This window comes from Vombatus ursinus, unplaced genomic scaffold, assembly GCF_900497805.2.
Source record: "Vombatus ursinus unplaced genomic scaffold, bare-nosed wombat genome assembly UNPS02014812.1, whole genome shotgun sequence".
Lineage (NCBI taxonomy): Eukaryota > Metazoa > Chordata > Mammalia > Diprotodontia > Vombatidae > Vombatus > Vombatus ursinus.
The window spans coordinates 35,805,424-35,827,939 of NW_020954590.1; the positions used below are offsets into that span (position 1 = coordinate 35,805,424).

Below are 22,516 nucleotides of genomic sequence, written 5' to 3' on the forward strand. Positions count from 1 at the left end.
TAGGTGTTACTGTGTTGTATGAAAGCAAAAATTTACGAAATTCTTAGTAGCCCTTTGTCATTAAATTTTTTTCATTTACTTTTAAATCCAGTTTTGTGGGTTTTCACTTTTTTTTCTAGTTTTGCACAATTCTTAGGCTCGTCCTCACCCTTTGCTCCTCCCTCCAAACGTATCCCACGTGTACTCCAAAAGGATGAGGGATTCGTTTAGAGGAAAGGGGCAGAGTAAGCGCCCAGGCAGCGCAGTAAACCTGAACACGCTTTGCGTGATGCCGCAAGACGCACTTGGGCGGGGCCGAGCAAAAGGAGGTGGGTGTGATGGGGGCGGGGTACTTTGCGTGATGACGTAAGCCGCACCGGAGGCGGGGTTGAGCAAAGGAAGGTGGGTGTGACCCGGAGTCGTGCTTTACGTGATGAGGTAAACGCACCGGGGGAGGGGTTGACGAAGGGAGGTAGGTGTGATTCGAGAACAGTGAAACTACCTTAGGTGCGCGCGAGAGAAGGGAGGACGGAAGCCGTAAAGTGTTTGTTTGTTCCCTAGGCGGACTCCGGGAGCTGCTGACCAGCCCACAGGTAGCCGGGCCGGGGTCCCGGTGAGCCACGGCGGCTGCGCCGGCCCGCTGCCCGCAGCGGTCATGGCGCACCGCTACCTGCTGCTCTCCCGCCGGGGCTGCTGCTGGTCCCGTGGTTTCCCTCTGCTCCCGCGGCAGCAGCTGCCCCCCTTTCTCCTCCTTTCCGGAGGCGGCGGCGGCGGCGGCGGCGGCGTGAGCCGCAAGAAGGGGACCTGCCTTCGGACGGTGAGTCCCACGGTGCCCCGGGCCCTCCCGCTGCCGTCGGCTGCCGGCCTCTTCCTCCTCCTCGGGCCCCGGACCCCGCGTCCTCCGGGGCCTGCCTGGGAACGGAGGCGGCGGCCGCGTCAAGGTCACCCGCAGCTTCCCCCCGCTTCGAGCCGAGCCCCCAGCCCCGTCCTGGCCTCCTCCCCAGGCCGCCCTCCGTCACTTCCTCCATCCCTGTGCCCGCAGTGGAAGCGACCTCAGAGGGCTGCGGATGAGAAAACTGAGGCCAGGAGGGCCCTCGTCGTTAACCATCCACTCTGTCGGGAGGAAAGGGCCCCAGATCTGGCCGATAGGACGGCGGTCCGAGCCCTAGGCCTGCACAGATAGCCCCGGAGGAGATCGGTGCAGGGGACCGGCAGAGAAAGTTGTACTAAGGAGAGGGGGCCCTTCCTTTTTTATTTATTTTTTTTTTATTCCTGCTATTCATAGACTTGGCCCCATTCATTGCCTAAATGGTAGGAGCCTTATACAATTATAGATCTTATAGCTGTAAGTGGAAAGAGTGCTGAACCTGGAGTCACTGAACCTGAGTTTGAATCCCTGCTCCGCCACATATTGTGTGACCTTGAGCAAGTCACTTAACTTGTGTGGGTCTCACTTTCCTCATCAATAAATTAGCAAGATTGGATTAATTAAGGTTCCTTTCCAGGTCTAGATCCTTGAGCTACCTGACTTCAGTCAGGTAAGGTGGTGGAATCCCTCTTGTACATATTCTGGGACCAAAAAACTTAAGTGACTTGTCCAAGGTCACCTAGCTATAATCTCTCCTGTAAGAGTTTGAGAGCCTTTTCACTGTTGGATGCTTTAGTTTGTTCACTTGTTATCCTTTGAAAATAATATAACCTCATAGTAAAGACCAGGTCTTCCTATGAAAAGATATCCCTTAACTAGAAAGTTCATTTAGGTTTTTTGCCTGTGAAGATAGATAAGGTTTTTTATATAAATGTGAATTTTTTGTGTGATTGATTTTACGAAGTTGTAGGCAAAGAGAAAATGCTTACTAAGCTTAGCTAATGTATGTGTCATTTCTGCTTGTAATGAGCCAGACCTGCACATTAGATAAGTCAGAAAGGGATAAGGAATTGCTGTTACTACCTTTCATTTAGCCAAGTTAATGTAAAGCTTTGTTTAACCTAGTCTCCACTTCATCCTTTAATTAAGTTCTACTTTTATCTCCTTTTCTACTTATTCCCCCCATTTCAATCCCTTTTTGTATTTTTGGCCTCCATCTTATCTTGCTCTAATTACTGTCCTATTGAATATTGAAAATAGGTCTCTGTCAGTTTATAATCTGTAGTGTCATTGAAGTCTACTTAGTCTTCACAAAAATCCTCTTCTTTCTTGGTGTCATGAATCTGAGCCTGTTAAGGTTCAGAAGATATTTGAAGGGTTTCCTTGACATTCTAGCTTGAGAGCCTTCTGGTAAAGAACTAAACTGCCAAAATGATATTTCTAAAGCATGCATCTAACCTGACTTGATTGTTCAGTAAACTCTAATACATCTCCCATTGCCACGGGCACTCTCTTCTCACTCTCACCTCTTAGAAACAATAATTTCCTTAACATCTCAAGAATTCAAACACTACCTCTTACGGGAGTCTTTTTCTGATGCTCCCAACTGCTTAGTGAGTGCCCTCCCCAAGTTAGCTTGTGCTTATTTTGTAGATGAAAATAATTGCAAACATCCAGGTCTTAGTCAGATAAATAGGGAAAGAGAGCATCCTATAAAAGATTTCTCTATAGATAACTACTGAATTTTTCTTTTTTTAAATTAAGGCAATTGGGATTAAGTGATTTCCCCAGGGTCACACAGTTAGTAAGTATCAAATGTTTGGTCAGAGGACACATTTGAATTCAGGTCCTCCTGACTTCAGGGCTGGTGCTCTATCCACTGCGCCACCTAGCTGCCACCTTGCTGCCCCCTACTAAATCTTTAACTTGGGATTTTTTTTCTGGAGTATTCTAATTGATCTTTTTAAAAAAGATTCTATTTGAGAACTTTGTGAGACATAGACAAAGATCAAAAGAGGATTATATGTGAAACTATGAACTTAAGAGTTTTTTAAAAGAATATAGTAAATTTAACAAGATAGCAACAAACTTGCCCTTTTAAACTTTGTTATTATTTTTAAAAAAATTACGTATCTGTTGTTGTTCAGCCATGTCTGACTCTATGTGACTCCATCTGGGATTTTCTTGACAAAGATGCTGGCGTATCTTTTTCTCCAGCCCATTTTACAGATGAGGAAACTGAGGCAAACAGGATTAAATGACTTGCCCGGGGTTCACATGGCTAAGTGTCTGAAGTCAGAGTTGAACTCGAAGAGATGGGTCTTCCTGACTTCAGTCCCAGCATTCTATCCACTGTGCCACCTAGCTCCCCTTTTGCTGCCTTAACAGAAGCCTTCCATTACAATGAGTAGTAGTTAAGCAAAACAAATGAACACATTAGCCATGTCAAAAAGTGTTTCATTCTGTCCACATTAGTTCATATAAGTTCCCAAGCTCTTCTTAATCATTCATATTATTTATTTCTTATGGATCAATAATATTCCATTATATTCATATATCACAGTTTCTCCAGCCATTCCCCAATCTGTTAGCACCCACTTTATTTTCTATTTTTTTTCTACAGCAAAAAGTGGTGCTACAAATGTTTTTGTACATATGAATCCTTTCCCTCTGTATTTGGCTTCTTCAGGGTATATGGCAGCTGCTGGTATCACTGAGTCAAAGAGTATGCACAGATTAGTTCCTTTTTGAATCCTAGTTGATCTTAATCCATAAAATATATCTTATATGTAGAGTCCTTTGTTAGGCACTGTGGAGATTATTAAAATAATTATGACACGGTCCCTATTCTTAAGCAAGTCACAAAACATGTTGGAAAGACAAGACTCAGACATAAAGAATGTTTAATAATAATGCAAGGAAGTATTTGGTAAATGTCAGTTGAGACATACAAACAGAAGGTAATTTAAGCACTCAGAGGAAAGAGAGATCACTGTAGGCTAGAGTGTTTGGGAAGGACTTCATGGAGTCTGGATGACTGGAATTTGAATAGAGGGAGAGGGCAACAGGAGAATGTTGTCTTCTAGCATGAACATAAGCAAGGAGAATAGATTTTTAATGTGGTGTTTGGGAGAAAGTAATGAGACCAGCGTGTTTTGAATGGAAGGTTCCTCTCAGGAAATTGTGGGAGATAAGATTGGAAAGTTAAATTTGGCCTAGATTATAGAAGCCCTTAAATGCCCTGCTAAGATATTTAGATATTATCCTTTAGTTAGTGGAAGTCCATTGAACGTTTTTGAACCTGGGAGTAACATGATCAACAGAGCATGGGGGTGGAATGTGTAGATTTGGAAGACAGAGGAAACTGAAGGCAGGGAGAGAAGGCTATTTCAATAAATCAAGCATTAGGTAGCAGAGACCTGAACTGTGGCAGTGGGAATGAAAAGAAAGGGATGGATTTGAGAGACACAAAAATAAACAGGATTTGGTGACTGATTTGAATATGGAGAATTTAAGACAAGAGAAGAGTCAAAAATAACTTCAAGGTTTTGAGGCTGGATAACTGATTCAGTGAATGTCATTTAAGTAGCTCTGTGAGAAGCACTTATGACCTATGGGATTCATAGGTTAAAATCAATATCTAACGTGTAGAGCATAAATGCCACGTTGGGCCATGCCTGAATAGTCTGTCTTTGGCAAGTGCACCAAGGAATATTTTGTGGGACGTTGTGGTTGGCTTCCACAACAATACCTTAGAAGATTGGTTATATCCCTAAACGTCTCTCTCTTTACGAACATAATGTCCACTAATGTAGCTAAACCCTCTTTTTATATTTTTAGCTTGTCTAGCATGAGTAAAGGGTAATGAGTTATATGAATTTACCCACAATATGTAAAGGTAGTACTTTTGGTTATTTATTTTAAGCTTCATTGTATAGTCTCTAGTTCTGGTATTTAGAATTTGTTGAATAAGGTCACATTCTCCATACCTTTACTTTTCCTGTCTTATGAATCTTTATCCCAACTTCCATCTCATCTTTGAAAACTCAAGTCTTAATTTTTTAGTTCGCTGATACAGAAATCTCTTTCCTCTTAACCATTTTGGTCGTCCTTATTGAATGTATACGTAGTGTTTTTGTTGATCAAGAAGTCACCAATGAAACAAAATTAACATTAATAAATCATATACTTACCTAAGTTAACTATATTTTTATGGTACTACCAAAGCTTCATTCAGAGCCTTTGGTAAATTCGCCTACCTTTCAGCAAAACTACACATGGCTAACACTCCATTTCATTTGATCATTACAGATGGTCCAGTTATACTATGGCCACAACATATTATAATAATAGCATGAATTTATTAAGGACATGTTCTGTGAGGAAGTACAATTACTAAAACCTTCATAAGATAGTTTCAGGCAGAATTTGAACCCAGGCAGGCCTTGACTCCAATTCCAGTGCTTTTTCTGCTGCTTCATGTTAATGTTCCTGTTTTACCAATTTAAATATTCTCTTCCCCCCACCCCAAGGTAACTACTAAGTGACTCTCCTTAAGAAATCAAATGGAAGAATGCAGAGGCATAAGTTTTTGTATTTACTTCATAATTTGACTGCACTAGGAAAATGTTTTTTTAAAAAATCTTCATGGTAATGGTATTAATAGCTACAAGCGCCTCTTAGAAATTCATAAATATTAATGTATACAGAATGTTTTTATTTTGTAAATCTTTGTGGGAGATAATGTCAGGCAGGTAATATCAATCAAGGAGTAGCAGGCATTCAGTCCACATAAGAGGAAAGTTATTGATAATGGGTAAAGTCACTTTATCAATACTTTTTATGTAATCGATTGTTAAAAATCATTGGAGAAACCACATTCTGGTTCACTATGGATATGTGACTCCAAGACTAATTTTCTTGGACTCAGAGGGATAGTCATAAAATTAGAAGTGTCAGCATATCAGTTCTAATGTGGAAAGAATGTTGTGCTTTTTGGAAATTAAACTTTAAATGTACATTTATTTGCCTTTTAGGATTTTTTTTTTGTCTAAGACTAAAGAAGAGATTAAAAATTATTAAGGATGCTAATGGAGGTGTGACTTGCCATGGGAGAAGCCTAAGCATATAAAAATCCAGCTTTATAAGAAAGGTTAAATTGGGGTAAATTTTTCGTTTTACAAAATGATTCATCTTAGGACTCCTCTTGAATTAAGATAGTTACTTAAAATCTTTTTGTTGCCATTACCTGCTTTTACATTAATAATCTAGTGAAATGCTTTAATGGTGAGCTCCTCTAGAGCATTTAAAAAAGGATCCAATTTTTAAGTTGTATACAACTTAGTAATTTAGATTTTGTATTACAGGAAGTACAACTAATGAGATGTGCTATAACAGTTGTTTTTTTTTTAATTACTGTAACTAGTTGTCATAGTTATAATATATCTGATGTAGCTAGTATATCACTCTTACTGCTGCTAAATCATCTCTACATTGAATCTATTGATGTGTTTGTAGATGGAATTGCTTTTTACTAAGGTTACTGTATATGTTTACATTTTAGACCTTGAAAATGAGTCAGCACTTGGTGTCACAGAATGTGTCTTTTCAGAGCAGTAAATCAGGTAGTAGAAAAATTAATGGATGAAGGACACTGATACAGTGATAATAGAAAATATTCTGTGCATTTTGAACTATTCTTTACTTCCAGAAGATGATTTATATTTATCTTCCAGTCCTATAAAATCGTATCATTCTAGGATACTGAGAAATAAGCTTAGCCCCTCCCTATGAAAATATAATGCATCATAAGATATGATTAAATTTATAGTTTCAGAGAATACTGGAAAGTTTTCAGTGAAATGAGAAGAACTAGAACAATTTGTACAATAATAATAATATTATAAAGAAAAACAACTTTTAAGACAATAGAACTCTGTTCAGTGCAATGGTAAGTGAGTCCAGACGATTAAAGATGAGAAATGATATTCACCTGCTGCCGAAAGGGTTATGGTTTTAAAACACAGTATGAGACATACATTTTTGGACATGGTCAGTGGGGGAATTTATTTTCCTGTTCCATGCATGTTTGTTATGAGGACTTTCTTGTTTTTGTTTTTGTTTTTTTTTAATTATTCAGTTGGGAGGAACAGTAGAAGGGGAAGATAAAAATGCTTATAAGATAAACTTAATTACAAATAATACGTGCTCATCCATTGCTGGTAGAATTACAAGTTTATAGACTCTTTTTGGAGAACAATTTTACAGTACACAATAAAAGGTATAAAAGTAAGAAATACCCTTTGACAGTATGCCATTACATTAATGCACCACATGTTAAAAATTTACCTGTTATTGAACATTTAAGTTATTTCCATTTTTTGCACCCTGTTTTTAAAAGGCTTTTTTTTAAATTAAAAAAAGTACATTCTATCTCTTCAGAGATTTTCATATCAGCATTATATGTAATTACAAAAAAAAGCAAAAACAACAAAAACAAAAATCCAAGCTAAGAACGACCAAAATGTTTAACAGTAGATAAATATTTAAATTGTGTATTGATATAATGGAAGACTATAATGCAATTAAGACTAACAAATATGAAGAATACAAAGAAATTTGGAAATCTTTATGGAATAATTAAAAATGAAAAAAGTAGAATCAAAATAATAGAATATACACTTATGATCGTTTAAGAGGAAACATGAATAAAGCTGAATGGACAAAGAATCCTGAATGAGACTTAGCAGGAGTGAATGAAAAATTGTTAGGATGCTTTTTGCATTGAAATGAATTAAAATATAATTAGTTACTAAGCAAGTTTAGTTTGTTATATTAATGTTAAACTTTTAATAAGAAATTTAAAAGCAACAACAATAATAATAGCTAACCTTTATATAGCTCTTTAAGGTTTACAAAGTACTTTACACATGTCATTTCATTTGGTCCTCATAGTAGCCCTGGTAGATACTATTATCATTACCTATTTTACAGATAAGGAAACTGAGGCAGAAGGAGGTGACTTGCCCAAGGTCACAGCTAGTCAGTTTCTGAGGCAAGATTTGAACCCAGGTCTTACTGACTCCAAGTCCATCATGTTATCTACTGTGCTACCTAGCTGCTTCCAATACCATCTTATGTTTGTCTAACAGTTTACAAAATGTTTTGCATGTGCATTATGCTCTTTGACGCTCACAGTTTTACATTGAGGGTAGGTATTATTATGAATAAGAAAATAGATGTAGACTGACTTGATAAAATTGTTATATACCTAGTAAAATGAAAGATCTGGGACTGGTGCCCTAGTTAACAAAGTCCTAGCAAGTGCCTCTTTCATTGTAAACCATTACACCTTGACTGTTCTGTTAATCATTCTGTTCTAGTCTTTACTCACTGTGGGAATAAAGATTATAGATTTAGAGCTAAAGAGACTTTAGAGGTCATTAAACCCAATCCCTTCATGTTAGAGATGAGGACATTGTGGTCCATAAAGGTTTAAATGTTCCAGGTGACACCTGAGGCCAAATTGAAACCTGGGTTTTCTTGTCTCCAACTCCACCACTGTGGCCTCTCTGCCCTGTTGCATTTCATTTGATTAGCTTGATGATGCTTGAAGATCAGTGTCCATATATTTGTTTGTTTTCTTCATCTTGATTGGCAATATTAGATAAAATGTATATGGCATCATCTTTGTGAGTTGATTATTATACTTCATATTTCAGCTCTACCGATATGCGACCACTCAGGTGACTCCCAGTCGAAGTTCTCTGTTGACAAATGTGATTTCTGTCTATCGAAGATTCTGTGCTCGACCTCCAAAAGGTAAACCTGTATGTATCATCACTAAGGCGCTACCCTGTTGTCCTTGACTACTTTATTGTTTTATAGGGCTATATCAGTAGGTCTTAAATGAGCCACCAGAAGGACAAATAACATCATTTTAGGTATTCAGGATGTTGGTTTCATAAGGTATAGGTTTTGTCTGTTTACATGAATTACTAGTGTGCTGAAAACTGGTCCACTACAGATAAACAGTAAGAATAATGATAACTCAGATTTACATAGTGCCTTAAAATTTGCAAACTCTTGAGGTAAATTATGTAAATATTATTATCATCCCTCTTTTATAGATAAAGAAACTCAGTCACGGAGAGGTAAAATCACACAGAATCTTAGATTTAGAAGGGCCCATAGAGGCCACAGTCCAACCAGTACCTGAACATGAATGTTTTCAGCCTTTGCTTGATTTCCTGTGCAGGGGAATGCTGTACATTTCACTTTGGGATAGCTCCATTTGTTAGGAATTTTTTTCCCTTCTATCAGGTCTAAGTTTACCTCTTGGCAACTTATACCCATTGCACCTACTTCTATCCTTCAGCTGGGCAGAATAAGCATAATTTTTTTTTTCATAATGATCCTTCGAATACTTTAAGACAGCTATTATGTTCTCTGAAGTCTGCTCTTCTTCTGGATAAACGTCTCCTCTTTCTTCAGTTGAGCTTTACGTGACCTGAACTCGAGATCCTCTTATCTTCCTCTGGTTTCTCTGTAGCTTATTAGAACCTAGAATTGAACACAGCATATCAGATGTGCTCTGACTAGGTCATGGCACAGCAGAACTATCACTTGAATGCTAGGCCTCTCTCATTGCAATTTAAGGTTAATTCACCATTCTTGACAGCCGCCTATCATTGCTGACTCATATTGAGTTTGTAGTCTAGCAATAGCCCCAGGTATTTTTCAGACAAATTGCTCTCTACTCATACCTTTACTATCTTGTACTTTACATTTATTCCTATTAAATTTCATCTTATTAGAGGATTATTTCCTCTTATTAGGAACAACCCAGTGTTCTATCCTGGTTTTTTTTTTGACTGCTCTCATCCAGTCATGTCATCAGCAAATCTGATAACCATACTATCTATGTCCGTATCTAAGTCTTTATTAAAAATATTAAACAGTACAGTACCTAGTAGATATCCTTGAGGATCTCCATACAAGTTTACAGAAAACCGTTAATTATTACTTTGTATCTGGCCACTCAATCAATTTTAGAACCATCTATCTGTACTTAAATATAGCCTACGTCTCTCTTTCTATTAAGTAAGAATAACATGAAAGACTTTATCAAATGCTTTACCAAAATCTAGGTAAACTATTTTCAACATTACTCAGATCCCAGTTTTGTAATCCTGTTTAAAAAGGAAGTAAAATTACCTTGGCATGGTCTGTTCTTGATGATGCCATGCTGGTCTTTTGGGATCACTGCTTTCTTTCATAGGTGATCATTGTTTTCTTTTTAGATGTTTTCTAAATGTCTTTTATCATTAAAGGGTTTAGAATTTTGCTATTAATCAAAATAAAGCCTACTGGTCTTTGGTTTACAGACAGAATTTTTGATTTTACCAAGTGTGCAATACCCCTCTCAGCTGAGAACCTTGCCTCCTACTTAACTGAAAAAATTTAGGCCATTTGCTAAGCAAAGGACTCTTTTTTTCTTCTCTCCTCATTTTACTTTATTCAGATGTATTCCCCTATCTCCTCTTTAATACCTTTTTCACATATAGAGGTGACCCTTGTCCATACCAACGCAAATCCCTTCCTACGTGCACCCTTGATCCCATTTCAGATCATCTTCTCCAAGAGATTGCTTTATCTGATTTCTTCACTCTCTCCTTAGTCTTCAATCTCCTGGTTGCTTCCCTGCTGCCTATACTGGCTTCCAACTTCATCATTTAATGGAACCTGCTCTCTCCAAAGTTGCCAATGGTCTCTTATTGCCATACCTAAAAGTCTTTTCTCACTCTATACTCTTTTTTTTTTTATGAGGCAATTGGGGTTAAGTGACTTGCCCAGAATCACACAGCTAGTAAGTGTTATGTGTCTGAGACTGAATTGGAACTCAGGTCCTCCTGACTCCAGGGCCAGTGCTCTATCCACTGCACCACCTAGCTGCCTATCTCACTCTATATTCTTTTTAACCACATTTTAGCCTTTAACACTGTCATTCACTCTTTTTTTCCTGAATATTCTTTCTTCTTTAGGTTTTTGCAGCATTACTCTCAGCTGGTTCTCATTCGTTCTTTCTGATGCCTCCTCATTCTCCTTTGTTGGATCTTGTTACAGGTCATACACACTAACTGTGGGTGTTCCCCCAAGGCTCTGTCTTCGGCCATCTTCTTTTCTCCCTCCTCACTGTCTTAAGTAATGATCTTATTTGTTCCTAAGAGTTTAGTTATCAGCACTATGCACCTGGTTCTCAGATCTCTTCATCCAGTCCTAATTATTCTCCTGACCTGCAGTCTCACATCATCTGCTGCCTCTTGCACATATTAAATTGGATGTCTCATAGATATCTCAACCTAGACATGTTTGAAATTTTTTCCATCCATCCCCACCCCTCCTCCCCAAACCTACCCCTTTTCCAAATTTCCCAATTACTGTTGAGAGTACTTCCAGTTCTCTCCCACTCTAGGCCATCCTCCACAGAGTTTCTGAAATGAATTTTCTAAAGCTCAGGTCTAACTGTGTTATTTTCTGCTCAGTAAACTCCAGTGGCTCTGTTTTACCTCCATAATCAAATATAAAATCCTCTGTTTGGATTCTGAAGCCCTTTTATGTACTGAGTTGTTAACTGATTAACTGTGTTTTGTTTTGTTTTGTTTTTTAACCATCTTTCAATGATCACTGAAGTGGCTCATTAATCACCTTTGCCAGTTTTTTAGGTATGTAATACATCTGGACCAAGTAATTTGAATTCACCAAGGCCAGCCATTTTTGTTTCATTCTTTTCAGTTCAAAGCTTGTTCTTCTTGACAGATATAGGAATTGGGCACTTCTGCCTTGTCTCTGTGTTTCTGTCTTCTTGTTCCTAGATTCCTAACGTGAGTTTATATTCTTCCTTTTTTAAATACATTTTTAATAGTTTTTGTTTTTATATCACTTACATTTCCAACTGTATCCCTCTCTCATTGAGCCATTCCTCATAATAAAGAAGAAAAAGAGGGAAAAAAATTCAGCAAAACTAACCAAGGTATCAGAAAAGTCTGGCGCAGCATTCCATACCTGTTGTGCCCCTCCTCTGCAAAGAAACAGGGAGAAGTGTCAGGCAGTCTGTTAAGAATTATTTATTAAGCACTTGCTGTGTGCCAGGCACTGTGCTATGTATTGGGAATACAAAGAAAGATAAAAACAATCTCTACCTTCAAGGAGTTTGCATTCTAATGGGGAAGATAGCACAGGAATAACTAGCTATGTACAAAATACATACAGAGTAGTGAGAAGGGAAGGCAGTAACAGCTGAGTGGTCTGCCCTCTTGTAGAAGGTAAGATTTGATCTGAATGTTGGAGTAAGGCAGGGAAACTGAAAGGGGCAGAGCTTTCCAGACTTGGAGAGCAGCCAGTGCAAAGTCAAGGAGATGGGAAATGAAGGGTCCTGTTTGAGGAACTGCAAGTAGGCCAGCATTGCTAGATTGTAGAATTTGTGAAGGGGAATAAAGTAAGAAGACTGGAAGGATAGGAAGGGGCTACGTTATAAGAGTTTTAAATGCCAAAAAGGAGGGTTTATGTTTGATCCTAGAGTTCTTAGGGAGCTACTGGAACTGATAGAGCAGAGGGTGGCTGACTCAATCAGACCTTCACATTAGAAAAATCACTTTGGAAGCCAAGTCAAGGATGAATTTGAATGGTGAGGGATTTGAGGCAGTGACATCAAGTAGCAGGCAGTTAAATTAGTTTAGGTGAATGGTAATGGGGGATTTAACTAGGATTCTTCTCAAATATCTTTTTTGGAACCAGGCTTGGTTATTATAATTTCATAGCATTCAGGTTTAATTGTTTGATTGATGTTCGTTCCATTTTCATTTTTGTAGTCATTGTGGAACCTGTCTTTTTAATGTATAATGATTCTTCCTGTCATTCCCCCTTTTATTTATCATGTTTCTTTTGGATAATGTACACCCTTACAGAGCTATGGTCCTATTTTTGATCTTATCTCACCAAGTCTCAGTGATATTTCTGAGGTACAAATTGCCTCTTTATGAATTATTTATAGTTTTTTCTTATTAGCCATATTTTGTGCATTTGTGTTCATCTTAGCTATTAGGTTTTATTATTGGCTTTTTGTTGGACTTTCTCTTTGGACTTCTGTGTATCTCAACTGTTTTTTTATTCATGCTACATTGTAGTTACTTTCTTGCCCATACACACAAGCAGTGGTTTCATCTCCTTTTTGAACCTCAGTTTTTGCAATATTGCTAAATAAAACCCCTTTCTATTATTTTAAGGTTTCTTTACAAACTTCAGTTTTTCCTATCTTTAGCTCAGATTTTGCCTCTGGCACTTAGTAGCTGTGTGACTGGCCAAGTCACTTGATCTCTCTTGCCTCGATTTTCTCATTTCCAAAATAGGTTTTGATAACAGCACCCACCTCCCAAAGTTCTTGTGAGGATTCAGTGAGATCATATATGTAAAGCACTTGGCAAACTTAAAAGCACTATATGAATGCTAGCACTTTTATTGTGAATTTGACATATACAGTTTTATAAATTATAACAAAGAACTGCTTGTTTGAGTAAATTTTGTTTAGCACTATCGTATGTTAGTAGATTAGAAAAAAATTCAGCTTGAGTTTTCCTTTTTCTTTTTCTAACAGGATTTGAAAAATACTTTCCCAAAGCAAAGAACAAAAAGAAAGCTAATGGAGCTAAAGAGCCTGTGGAAGAAACAAAAGGTACCTTTTTAGTATTAAAATGAATATTTCATTCATTTACTAAAGTCTTAGAGGCTGTGGCAAACTTTTGGGAGGACATGAACCACTTGGCATGAAGTTGGCAGGCATGGGTGAGGGAGGGGGGGAGGGGTTGCATCATTGGAGGAAACTTCCAAATTGATAAGAATACAGATCTATTTGAAAATTTGAGAATTGTAAAGTTCTTCTCCAGTCCATGTAATGGACCATTGCCCTTGAAGGCTAAGATAGAGTCCATGCACTGGCAGGTCTTGTCAACTTTAACAAGCTTTGAGTTCAGGCCCAGCTGTGGAGTTTGTTGTTCAAAGACTAGCCTAGCTAGATTTGGAAAGGCTCATTAGCTGTGGTTGGCTGATTGGTGATAAATTCTTCAGTCATAGTCTCAACGGCCATCTATTCAGTTATAGATGGCTTTACATCTCCAGGAATAGCCATGCTGATTAAGTTCTTAAAATAGTAAAAGTATTTTACCCATGGCCCATGACATTAAAATTTAATTCCTTTGTTTTCATAGATCATAAAAATTATTAAGTCACTTTGCAAGCTGTAGGTTAAGGTAACCTAGGGTAAAGCTGAGAGCAACTATTTTACTACTGAATAAGGTTAAAATGGTACTAAGGACAAATTTATAAAAAAGTAATAATGACCAATTTTGTAATACTTGCATGTAAAGATATTTGACTTACTTTGTGAAAAGAAAGGATTATTTTGCCTAACTAGTTCCGGAAACTGAATCAGGTTTTTTAATTTTGTTTTGTTTTTGCACATTTGTACTTTTCTGGAGCAGTATTGGACATATCAGGCAAATTAAAAATGGCTTGCCTGTGTTGCCTATCCCTTTGTTCTGTTTAGAAGTAGAGCTATTGATAACAAATAATAATTGGCTTAAACGCTTAGATAAATTAGTTTATTGAAATCCCGGAAGCTTTTTTGCTGGACTTAACATGAAGGGCATGGTCCTCTTATAGGAAGTGAGTGTGTCTGAGCATTTCTGAAAGAGCATGTTATCTCACTTCATTGTGGGAAAAAGTGGATGGAAAATAGAGAAAGTAATAGAAAATAAGTGAATTCTCTGGGAAGAGAAGGAGATCCTTGAGCATTTTGAAGAGGAAGGGATGATAATATTAGATACTGACATACAACATTTGGCCTTGAGAACTGATTTTAAAACTTTGACCATTTTGACAAAATTTTTCCTCACGATATTTAATAGTTGCTGGTGAGAGCTCTCATGAAGTGTTTTACAGATGAAATATAGTACAATTTAAAAATATATTGTACGTGGAGTCTAAATGATTTTGTGCTTTTTTTTTTTTAATTAACAGAGGCAAAGCCATCTAGTACACAGCGCCCTTCTGGAGGAGGAGGGAGTGGAAAACGAGGTGGCAAGAGAGATGACTCTCATTGGTTGTCCAGGTTTCAGAAGGTTTGATTTCATACTCTGTCTTCAGTTCTGAGTTCTTTTTTTCTTATAATGTTGCAGAAGTAGTCAGAGAGAAGATTTTAAAGCATTCATAGTTTTTGGAGCAAGCTGTTCCTAGCACATTGTACTTCACTTTTTGTTTATTCTTCGATGGGAAGTTTCATTTTGTGGGGCTTTGTTCCCTTTTTTTGTGTGTTTTACAGGGAGACATTCCATGGGATGATAAGGAGTTCAGAATGTACTTTATTTGGAGTCTTCTGTCTTGGGCTGTTATCATGTTTTACTTTTTCTTCAAGAATTCTGGAAGAGAAATCACTTGGAAGGACTTTGTTAATAACTATCTTTCCAAAGGAGTGGTAAGTAAGATCTAGGATAAGAATGGATGAAATGTATGATAAGAAGATAAAGTAAATAGATTTGATTAATAAAAATGAACTAATAAAATTGAATTAATAAAAAAATAAAAAATAATCAAATAAAAATTTGATAATAAAATTAAAAACAACCAGTAAGATAGCTTTTCTAGTGGAAATTAGACTCTGTGTAGTAATTGAACTACTGCTGATAATGCTATAAAGACATGCCTGGTTTTTAGAAAAGCTGAGGTGTGATAATCCAGAAAGAGACAAAACACAGTGGTTTGTTCTACATAAAAATCTTTACTTTATAAAAGTACTTACCATAGTCTTTCTGTAAGTCATAAGCCTCTTTAATTCATTTAAAATGATTTAACTTAGAAAAATTCAATTTAAACATAGCTTTCCAGAAACGTATGCATTTTACAAAGGTTGAATAAATTGTGTTACTACAGAAAAATCTTTGCAGGTTTATGTAAAAAACACCTTACTGCTTGTCTTCATCTGTCCACCACCCTCTGCTGTCTTTCTTTGTGGCTTCATTGTTCATACTGAGGATCCTTCAAAACCTTGACCTCTTAAGTCCTCAGCCACCTCACATTCAGTCTCTTCCTCCTTTCAGCCTCAACTCAAGAGTTGGAAAGAAATCAAATGGCTAGCAAATCTAACCCAGCCTAACCAGGAAAGTTTCTGCAACTTCTTTGATTAGTGGTCATACATCCTCTTCTCTAAGATTTTCTGTGGGAAGAATCATACTGTACTCAAAAGCAGCCCATTCTACTTTTGAACAGCTCTAATTATTAGTAAGTCTTTCCTTCTATCATTCAGCTGTCTTAGATAGGCAAAACAGATGCTTTCTACAACTCTTTTCTTTGTGATGTTTTTAAGCAAAATACAGTTGTCACTCGGCAGCAAGATTTCTCCCTCGAATACCAGGTGCCTCTTCTCTCACTTCCATGTACTGAGGCTGCTCTTCATTTTCATCAGGACCACCTTGACCTCTTCCTATTTTCCCACTCCCATCTCTCCCACCTCATTTCACTTCCATACTCAACCTTGACCCCATGGGCTTCCATTTAAATAACACTTTAGCATCTACCTTATAATTCATTGATTTTTTTTTTCATTCCTAACCTCATTAATTCTCATTCCTTGTGTCATCCCTATCTTTTGATTTTTTGAGTCTTATTCTTGAGCTGATACCACTGTAAAAAAGATAGAAAATAGAGTCAAATTCACTCATTGTTAAATTATAGTATGTACCTTCTGCTGGATGCTTAACTGCTACTTAGCTTTCTTTACTAACTGAATTCTTCAAAAAGTTGTGTATACTCAACTTCCACAATATCCATACCGTCTGATCTTTCTACTTAAAGTTTAGTTTGTCTTTAACTGCTGTCTTTAAGCTACTCTTTCAAAATGATCTCCTAATTGCCCAATTCATTGACCTCTGAAAAGGGTTTCAGTCCTTAACTTCTTTGAACCTTCAGCAGTTTTTGATACTGTTGATATCTAATGGATACTCTCTCTCTCCATTGACTTTAGAGATATCATATTCAGCTCATTTACTTCCTATCTCTTAAAAGCCTTCTCTCATTCATTGATTCTTGGTCCTGTTTTTGCAGAATCTTAAGGTGGATGTTCCTCATGGTACTAATCTCAACTCTCTTCTCTCTATATATGCCCTGTTTACTCCTAGAGCTTCATTTCACCTCTTTCCTCAACACTTGAGGACTCCTAGAACATCCAAATCTTTTCATCATATTTGTCATTTTTTATAACAGTAATATTCCATTACATTTGTGTACCATAATTTATTTTGCCATCCCCCAGTCAATGGGCATCTAATTTATTTCCAGTTCTTTGCTACCAAAAAAAACACAACAAAACACTGCTATAAATATTGTTTCATATGGGACTTTTTTTTTTTTTGGTCAATGACCTCTTTGAGGGATATGGTTAGTGGCATACTCTTTAGGGCAAAGAGTATGACCTTTTTTCTTTTTTAAAGCAACTTTATTTTCATAATTTCAAATTATGCATTAATGTGTCTAGGCACTCTATTACATAAAGTAATAGACCTGGAGTCAGGAAGACTCAGACCCTAGTTATATGACCCTGGGCAAGTAATTTAATCTCTCTGCCTGAGTTGCCTCCCTGAAATGTTCTTCCGTTGTATGTTAAGTTAAAGGTTTCCTTTGATTTCTATTCATTTTTGTGTTCTGGGATAAGAGTAGTAAAAGTAGGAGGGCGATCTCCAGTTGTCCTGATCTAAATCTTGCCACTGGACTCCGATGGCTCCAGAGGAAAAAGTGAGGCTGGTGACTTTACAGAGCCCTTCCTCACTTAAATCCAATTCACTTGGCTGTCGTGGCATCACCTTCCTAATGTCATGGTCCTCTTCAAAAACACCCAGTAAAAGTATCCTAGCTGTAAATTGATGTTGTGCTAGGTTCCCTGTTCCTCATAATTGGTTAGCAGAGGGAACAAGTGACAGGGAATATCCTCAGCTTTTGGGTGTGGCAGACTAGAAGAGATTTTTCTGGAGTAGATAGGTTGGAGAGACAAACCTGGACTTCCACATTGGGAGGGGCCTTAGTCCCATCTTAACTCCCAGGAGTGTGGGGGTAAGCTATGGTTTAGATTTCAGCCCTCTGGTAAAGGTCTTGACCAAAGGAAGCTCTGTCTTCTATGGACTGTGTCTTACCTAATCATTGTATTTTCCCCACTGACTGGTACAATGCACAGTCATTTAATGAGTATTTGTTGAATTTATTGGTTAATTAGTGTAACATAAGCGAGGCTAGCCTAGAAGCAGTCAGAGTAGGCCTGAGTGTTATTATTTGAGATAAGGCTTCTCTCTTTAAGAATATTTTCACAAACCTTCTGACGCCCGGAATTTTACCATTGGAGACTCATTGTTTTGGGTTAGGCATTTTCCTTTTCCTAGTTAAAATACATATATTCTGAGGAGGGCACATTAAATAATTATCAGTCAGTGACACCTTAGTGAGAATTGGTTTGTCAGATGTGTTGTAAACTTACTTTGAAGGAGCTATAATTTCATAGATATGTGTTCTTGCTACACCTCTCCACCATGCTTTTTCACCCTGTGTGATTCTTGTCCACGTCTTCCTCTAAATCTTCACAAAAGATCCACCTAATGCCTTGGAGGTCTTTCTCTGGTTTTTATACTGTTTAAGGGTACCAGTGTGGTCCATTTGTCATCTTTCGTTCTCACTATATGACTGGCCTGCCTTTTGCTGTCATATATATTCTTTTTTTTTTTTTTTTTGGTAAGGCTGTTGGGGTTCAGTGTCTTGCCCAAGGTCACACAGCTAGTACGTGTCAAGTGTTTGGTCTGAGGCCGGATTTGAACTCAGGTCCTCCTGTCTTCAGGGCCGTTGCTCTATCCACTGCGTCACCTAGCTGCCCTGTCATATATATTCTTGGTGTCCTTAATGTTGTTGTATAAGCCTGGGAAGTGACTTGAATACTTCATATAGACATTTTTAAATTGATAAGTTGGATATAATTTAGTGTATATATTGTCTTAGAGTGGTATTATAAAGAACAATGATTGTTTTTGAAGCTTAAAGAACAAGTTTAGGAAGAAGAGGTAGAAGTGGGTACCTATTTGGATGAATGAAGCAAAAATTTATCTAGTTGAAGAAAGTGTGATTATGTAACCCTGCCAGCCAGCTGTATTCTAGTTTCCTCTTCTCCCTTTAGAGCAGCCTCAAGATGTATTGAAGCTCTGCTTTCTGAAAAAGTAAACCCCCTATCCTTTAAAAATGGTTACTTTTCCCTCTTAGGCTGTGATACTTTAGAAGTGTTCTATCATGGTTCCCTTCCTGCCCCAGGCATTCCTTTGGAGTCCTTTCATTACTACTAAAATCTTGAATGGAGTGTCTATGGCAATTCCTTTTCTTAAAAAGACTACTCTGATGAACCGTGTTACTCCTAGTGTATCTCATTAAAGGCAGCTAGGTTGTTCAGTGGATAGAGCTCTGGGCCTAGAGTCAGGAAGACCTCAGTCCAAATTCAGCCTCAGATATTTACAAGCTGTGTAACCCTGAGCAAGTAACAATAACTCTGTCTGCCTCAGTTTCCTCAGCTATAAAGTGGGAATAATAATAGCATCTAATTGTGAGTATCAAATGAGATAGTATTGTAAAGCACTTAGCACACATTACCTGGCACATGGTGGGTGCTTAATACTTAACAAATGCTTGTCCCCTTCTTCCTCCTCTTCCCCTCCACCCCTCCATTTAGATATCCTTCATAATAATAATCATCAATATAATTGACATTTACTGAATACTTTAAATTTACTTTAAAAAGATGCTTTGGACACGTACATTTGAACCTCTCAACGGTTGTGTGAGGTATAGATAGGTTCTATATATCTTACTCCCATTTGACAAATGGTTAAACTGAAGGTAATAGAAGTACATAGTTTACTTACACATAGCTAGTGTCAAAAGTGGAATTTAAACCCAGATATTCTTTATTCAAGGTCCAGCATACTATCTATCCCGTTTCTCCTTCTAAGAAAGTTGTGTATTTCTGGGGATATTCTGTGGGGTGCCATCCCTGACATATGCCCACCTTCTAAAGATAAGATTGAGATTCATTCACAATAACAATGACTGCCCCTGTAGAAATAAGAATATCCCAAGATATCATGCTCCTGATTCACTTCTTTATTGCCGAGGTAATTGTTGATGTTAAAAGCAAAGGTAGAAATTTAGAATAAATTATAGCTTAAAATGAGCTTAAAACAATACTTAGATTTTTCTGAATTAATATTTGAATATTAATAACATTCCTATTTTGTTTTTTAATATAGGTGGACAGACTAGAAGTAGTGAACAAGCGTTTTGTTCGAGTGACTTTTACACCAGGGAAAACTCCTGTTGATGGGGTAAATTAGCTTTTTAATTGATGTAGTGAATTAACTGAATAGTAATAGTTCTTACTTTAATAACTAAAGGAACTATGATTTTGTTTATGTAAGTGACTGTACCAATGTTATTTTTTCTCACTTGATTTGAAAAATTCTTATATTTTTATATGTGAAATATTAGTAAACTGTTAAACCTTTTTTTAATACTTAACTGAACTAAACTTTTTTCTTTCATTACCTGACATAGTCATGATCTTTTGTTTTCCTTTTTTATAGCAATATGTCTGGTTTAATATTGGTAGTGTGGACACCTTTGAGCGGAATCTGGAAACTTTACAGCAAGAGTTAGGCATAGAAGGAGAGAATCGGTTACCTGTAGTTTATATTACTGAAAGTGACGGGTAAGAATCAGTAGTGGAACTTTAAACTGTTAATATCTCTTATTTCACTAGATGGCAGTATCTATAAATTAAATTCTCAAAGATGTCCCAACCTTTGCTTGTTTATATGTTAAATATTTATTTACAATATATTTATGTACCTAACTTTCCCGCTACCTTTTAGTATTTTTTTGGTCAGCTATTTAAATAATCCTTTTCTTGGTTATTAATTTCTGATTTCCTATTCCTTAAGAAAACTTTAAAAATACAAATTAACATTGATTTCAACTCTTTTTTCCCCCTTCGTAATCTTGAAGTTTTTCATCTTACTGCTTAAAAGCTACTTTTTTCATTTGTTATAGAGTACATGAGTTCAGTTAGAGATAGAAATTCCCTTTTTGCCCTCAAATATTAGCATTCTTCATTTCCCATATTAAATATGTACAGTTGGAGTCTAACTAAAATCTATAAATTAAAGAAAACCTTACCAAACACTAAAAAAAAAAAATTGATTATGAAAGAAACTAATGTTGCTTGTTTTATTTTCCTTTAGCTCATTTCTACTGAGCATGTTCCCAACAGTCCTTATAATTGGATTTTTGCTATATACACTAAGAAGAGGGCCTGCTGGTATGGGTCGGACAGGCCGAGGAATGGGAGGTCTCTTCAGTGTAGGAGAAACCACTGCTAAGGTCTTAAAGGATGAAATGGATATAAAGTTCAAAGATGTGGCTGGCTGTGAGGAGGCCAAATTAGAGATAATGGAATTTGTGAATTTCTTGAAAAACCCAAAGCAGTACCAAGACCTAGGAGCAAAAATTCCAAAGGTAAAGTTAACTTACAGAAGTTGATTTCTGACATGATCACATTAAAGTTACTGTGAATATTGTTTTTCCATATATGGAATATATTAGTTGCATAGATAGAGTCATTTTGATTAATAGTGGTTAAGGGGTATACTGATAAAATAGCTGTAGCTGTTTTTCTATTCTTTCCATAAAAATGTACTGCTGAACATCCAACAAAATCTCTCTTAAAGCATTATTGGTCACATTTAGAATACAGATAGAACCAAATTTTGTGTACATACTCCTGAAAAATTGCATAAAGCCAGTTGTTTAATGCATTGCTGTTGTTGTTGAGTCATTTCAGTTGTGTCTGACGCTTCATGACCTCATTTGGGTTTGTTTGTTTGGTTGGTTGGTTTTTTTTTTTTAGCAAAGGTACTGGAGTGGTTTGCCATTCCTTCTCCAACTCATTTTACAGATGAGGAAACTGAGGCAAACAGGGTTAAGTGACTGGCCCAGGGTCACACACCTCTAGTAAGTGTCTGAGGCCAAATTTGAACTTGGGAAGATGAGTCTTCATGACTTAAGACCTGGTACTCAGTCCACTGTGCTACCTAGCTGCCCAGAATTTAATGTATTACGAGAGCTTACTCTTGAAAGAAATCCTATTTTTTTTGTTTTTAGATTTCTAAAGTGCTTTCCTTATTACATCCTATTGTTGTAGGTGATACTGGTATTATTAGCCCCACTTTTTTCAGATAAGAAAACAGATTCTGAGAGGTTAAATAGTTTCCCCATGGTCACACAACTAGTAAGTGTCTGAGATGAGATTTTAACCCAAGTCACTTTAGGTAGAAAGGGAAAGTGTTTATATAGCACCTATTATGTGCCAGGGATTGCATCAAGTGCTTTTTACAAATATTATCTCATTTGATCCTCACAGCAACCCTGCAAGGTAGATGCTATTATTACCTTCATTTTACAGTTGAGGAAACTGAGGCAAACAGAGTCATAAAGTGACTTACCCAGGGTCATAAAGCTAGTAAGTATCTAAGACCAGATTTG

General features: G+C 37.1%; 1 protein-coding gene across 3 annotated transcripts in view; it reads left to right on the top strand.

Moving 5' to 3' along the window:
* The first annotated feature begins 634 nt into the window (after window positions 1–634).
* Window positions 635–22,516, top strand: part of LOC114053811 (AFG3-like protein 2) — a 53,905-nt gene continuing 32,023 nt past the window's right edge. Inside the window, exons 1-8 of one of the 3 annotated variants that reach the window (XM_027876939.1) lie at window positions 635–796; window positions 8,569–8,668; window positions 13,500–13,577; window positions 14,921–15,021; window positions 15,222–15,374; window positions 20,227–20,301; window positions 20,560–20,684; window positions 21,217–21,490. In XM_027876939.1, coding sequence (XP_027732740.1) covers window positions 635–796; window positions 8,569–8,668; window positions 13,500–13,577; window positions 14,921–15,021; window positions 15,222–15,374; window positions 20,227–20,301; window positions 20,560–20,684; window positions 21,217–21,490 — 1,068 coding nt within the window. Of the gene's footprint in view, window positions 797–1,277; window positions 1,291–7,986; window positions 8,058–8,568; window positions 8,669–13,499; window positions 13,578–14,920; window positions 15,022–15,221; window positions 15,375–20,226; window positions 20,302–20,559; window positions 20,685–21,216; window positions 21,491–22,516 lie in introns of those variants that run through there. The other 2 variants (XM_027876941.1, XM_027876940.1) reach the window with 2 other exon arrangements.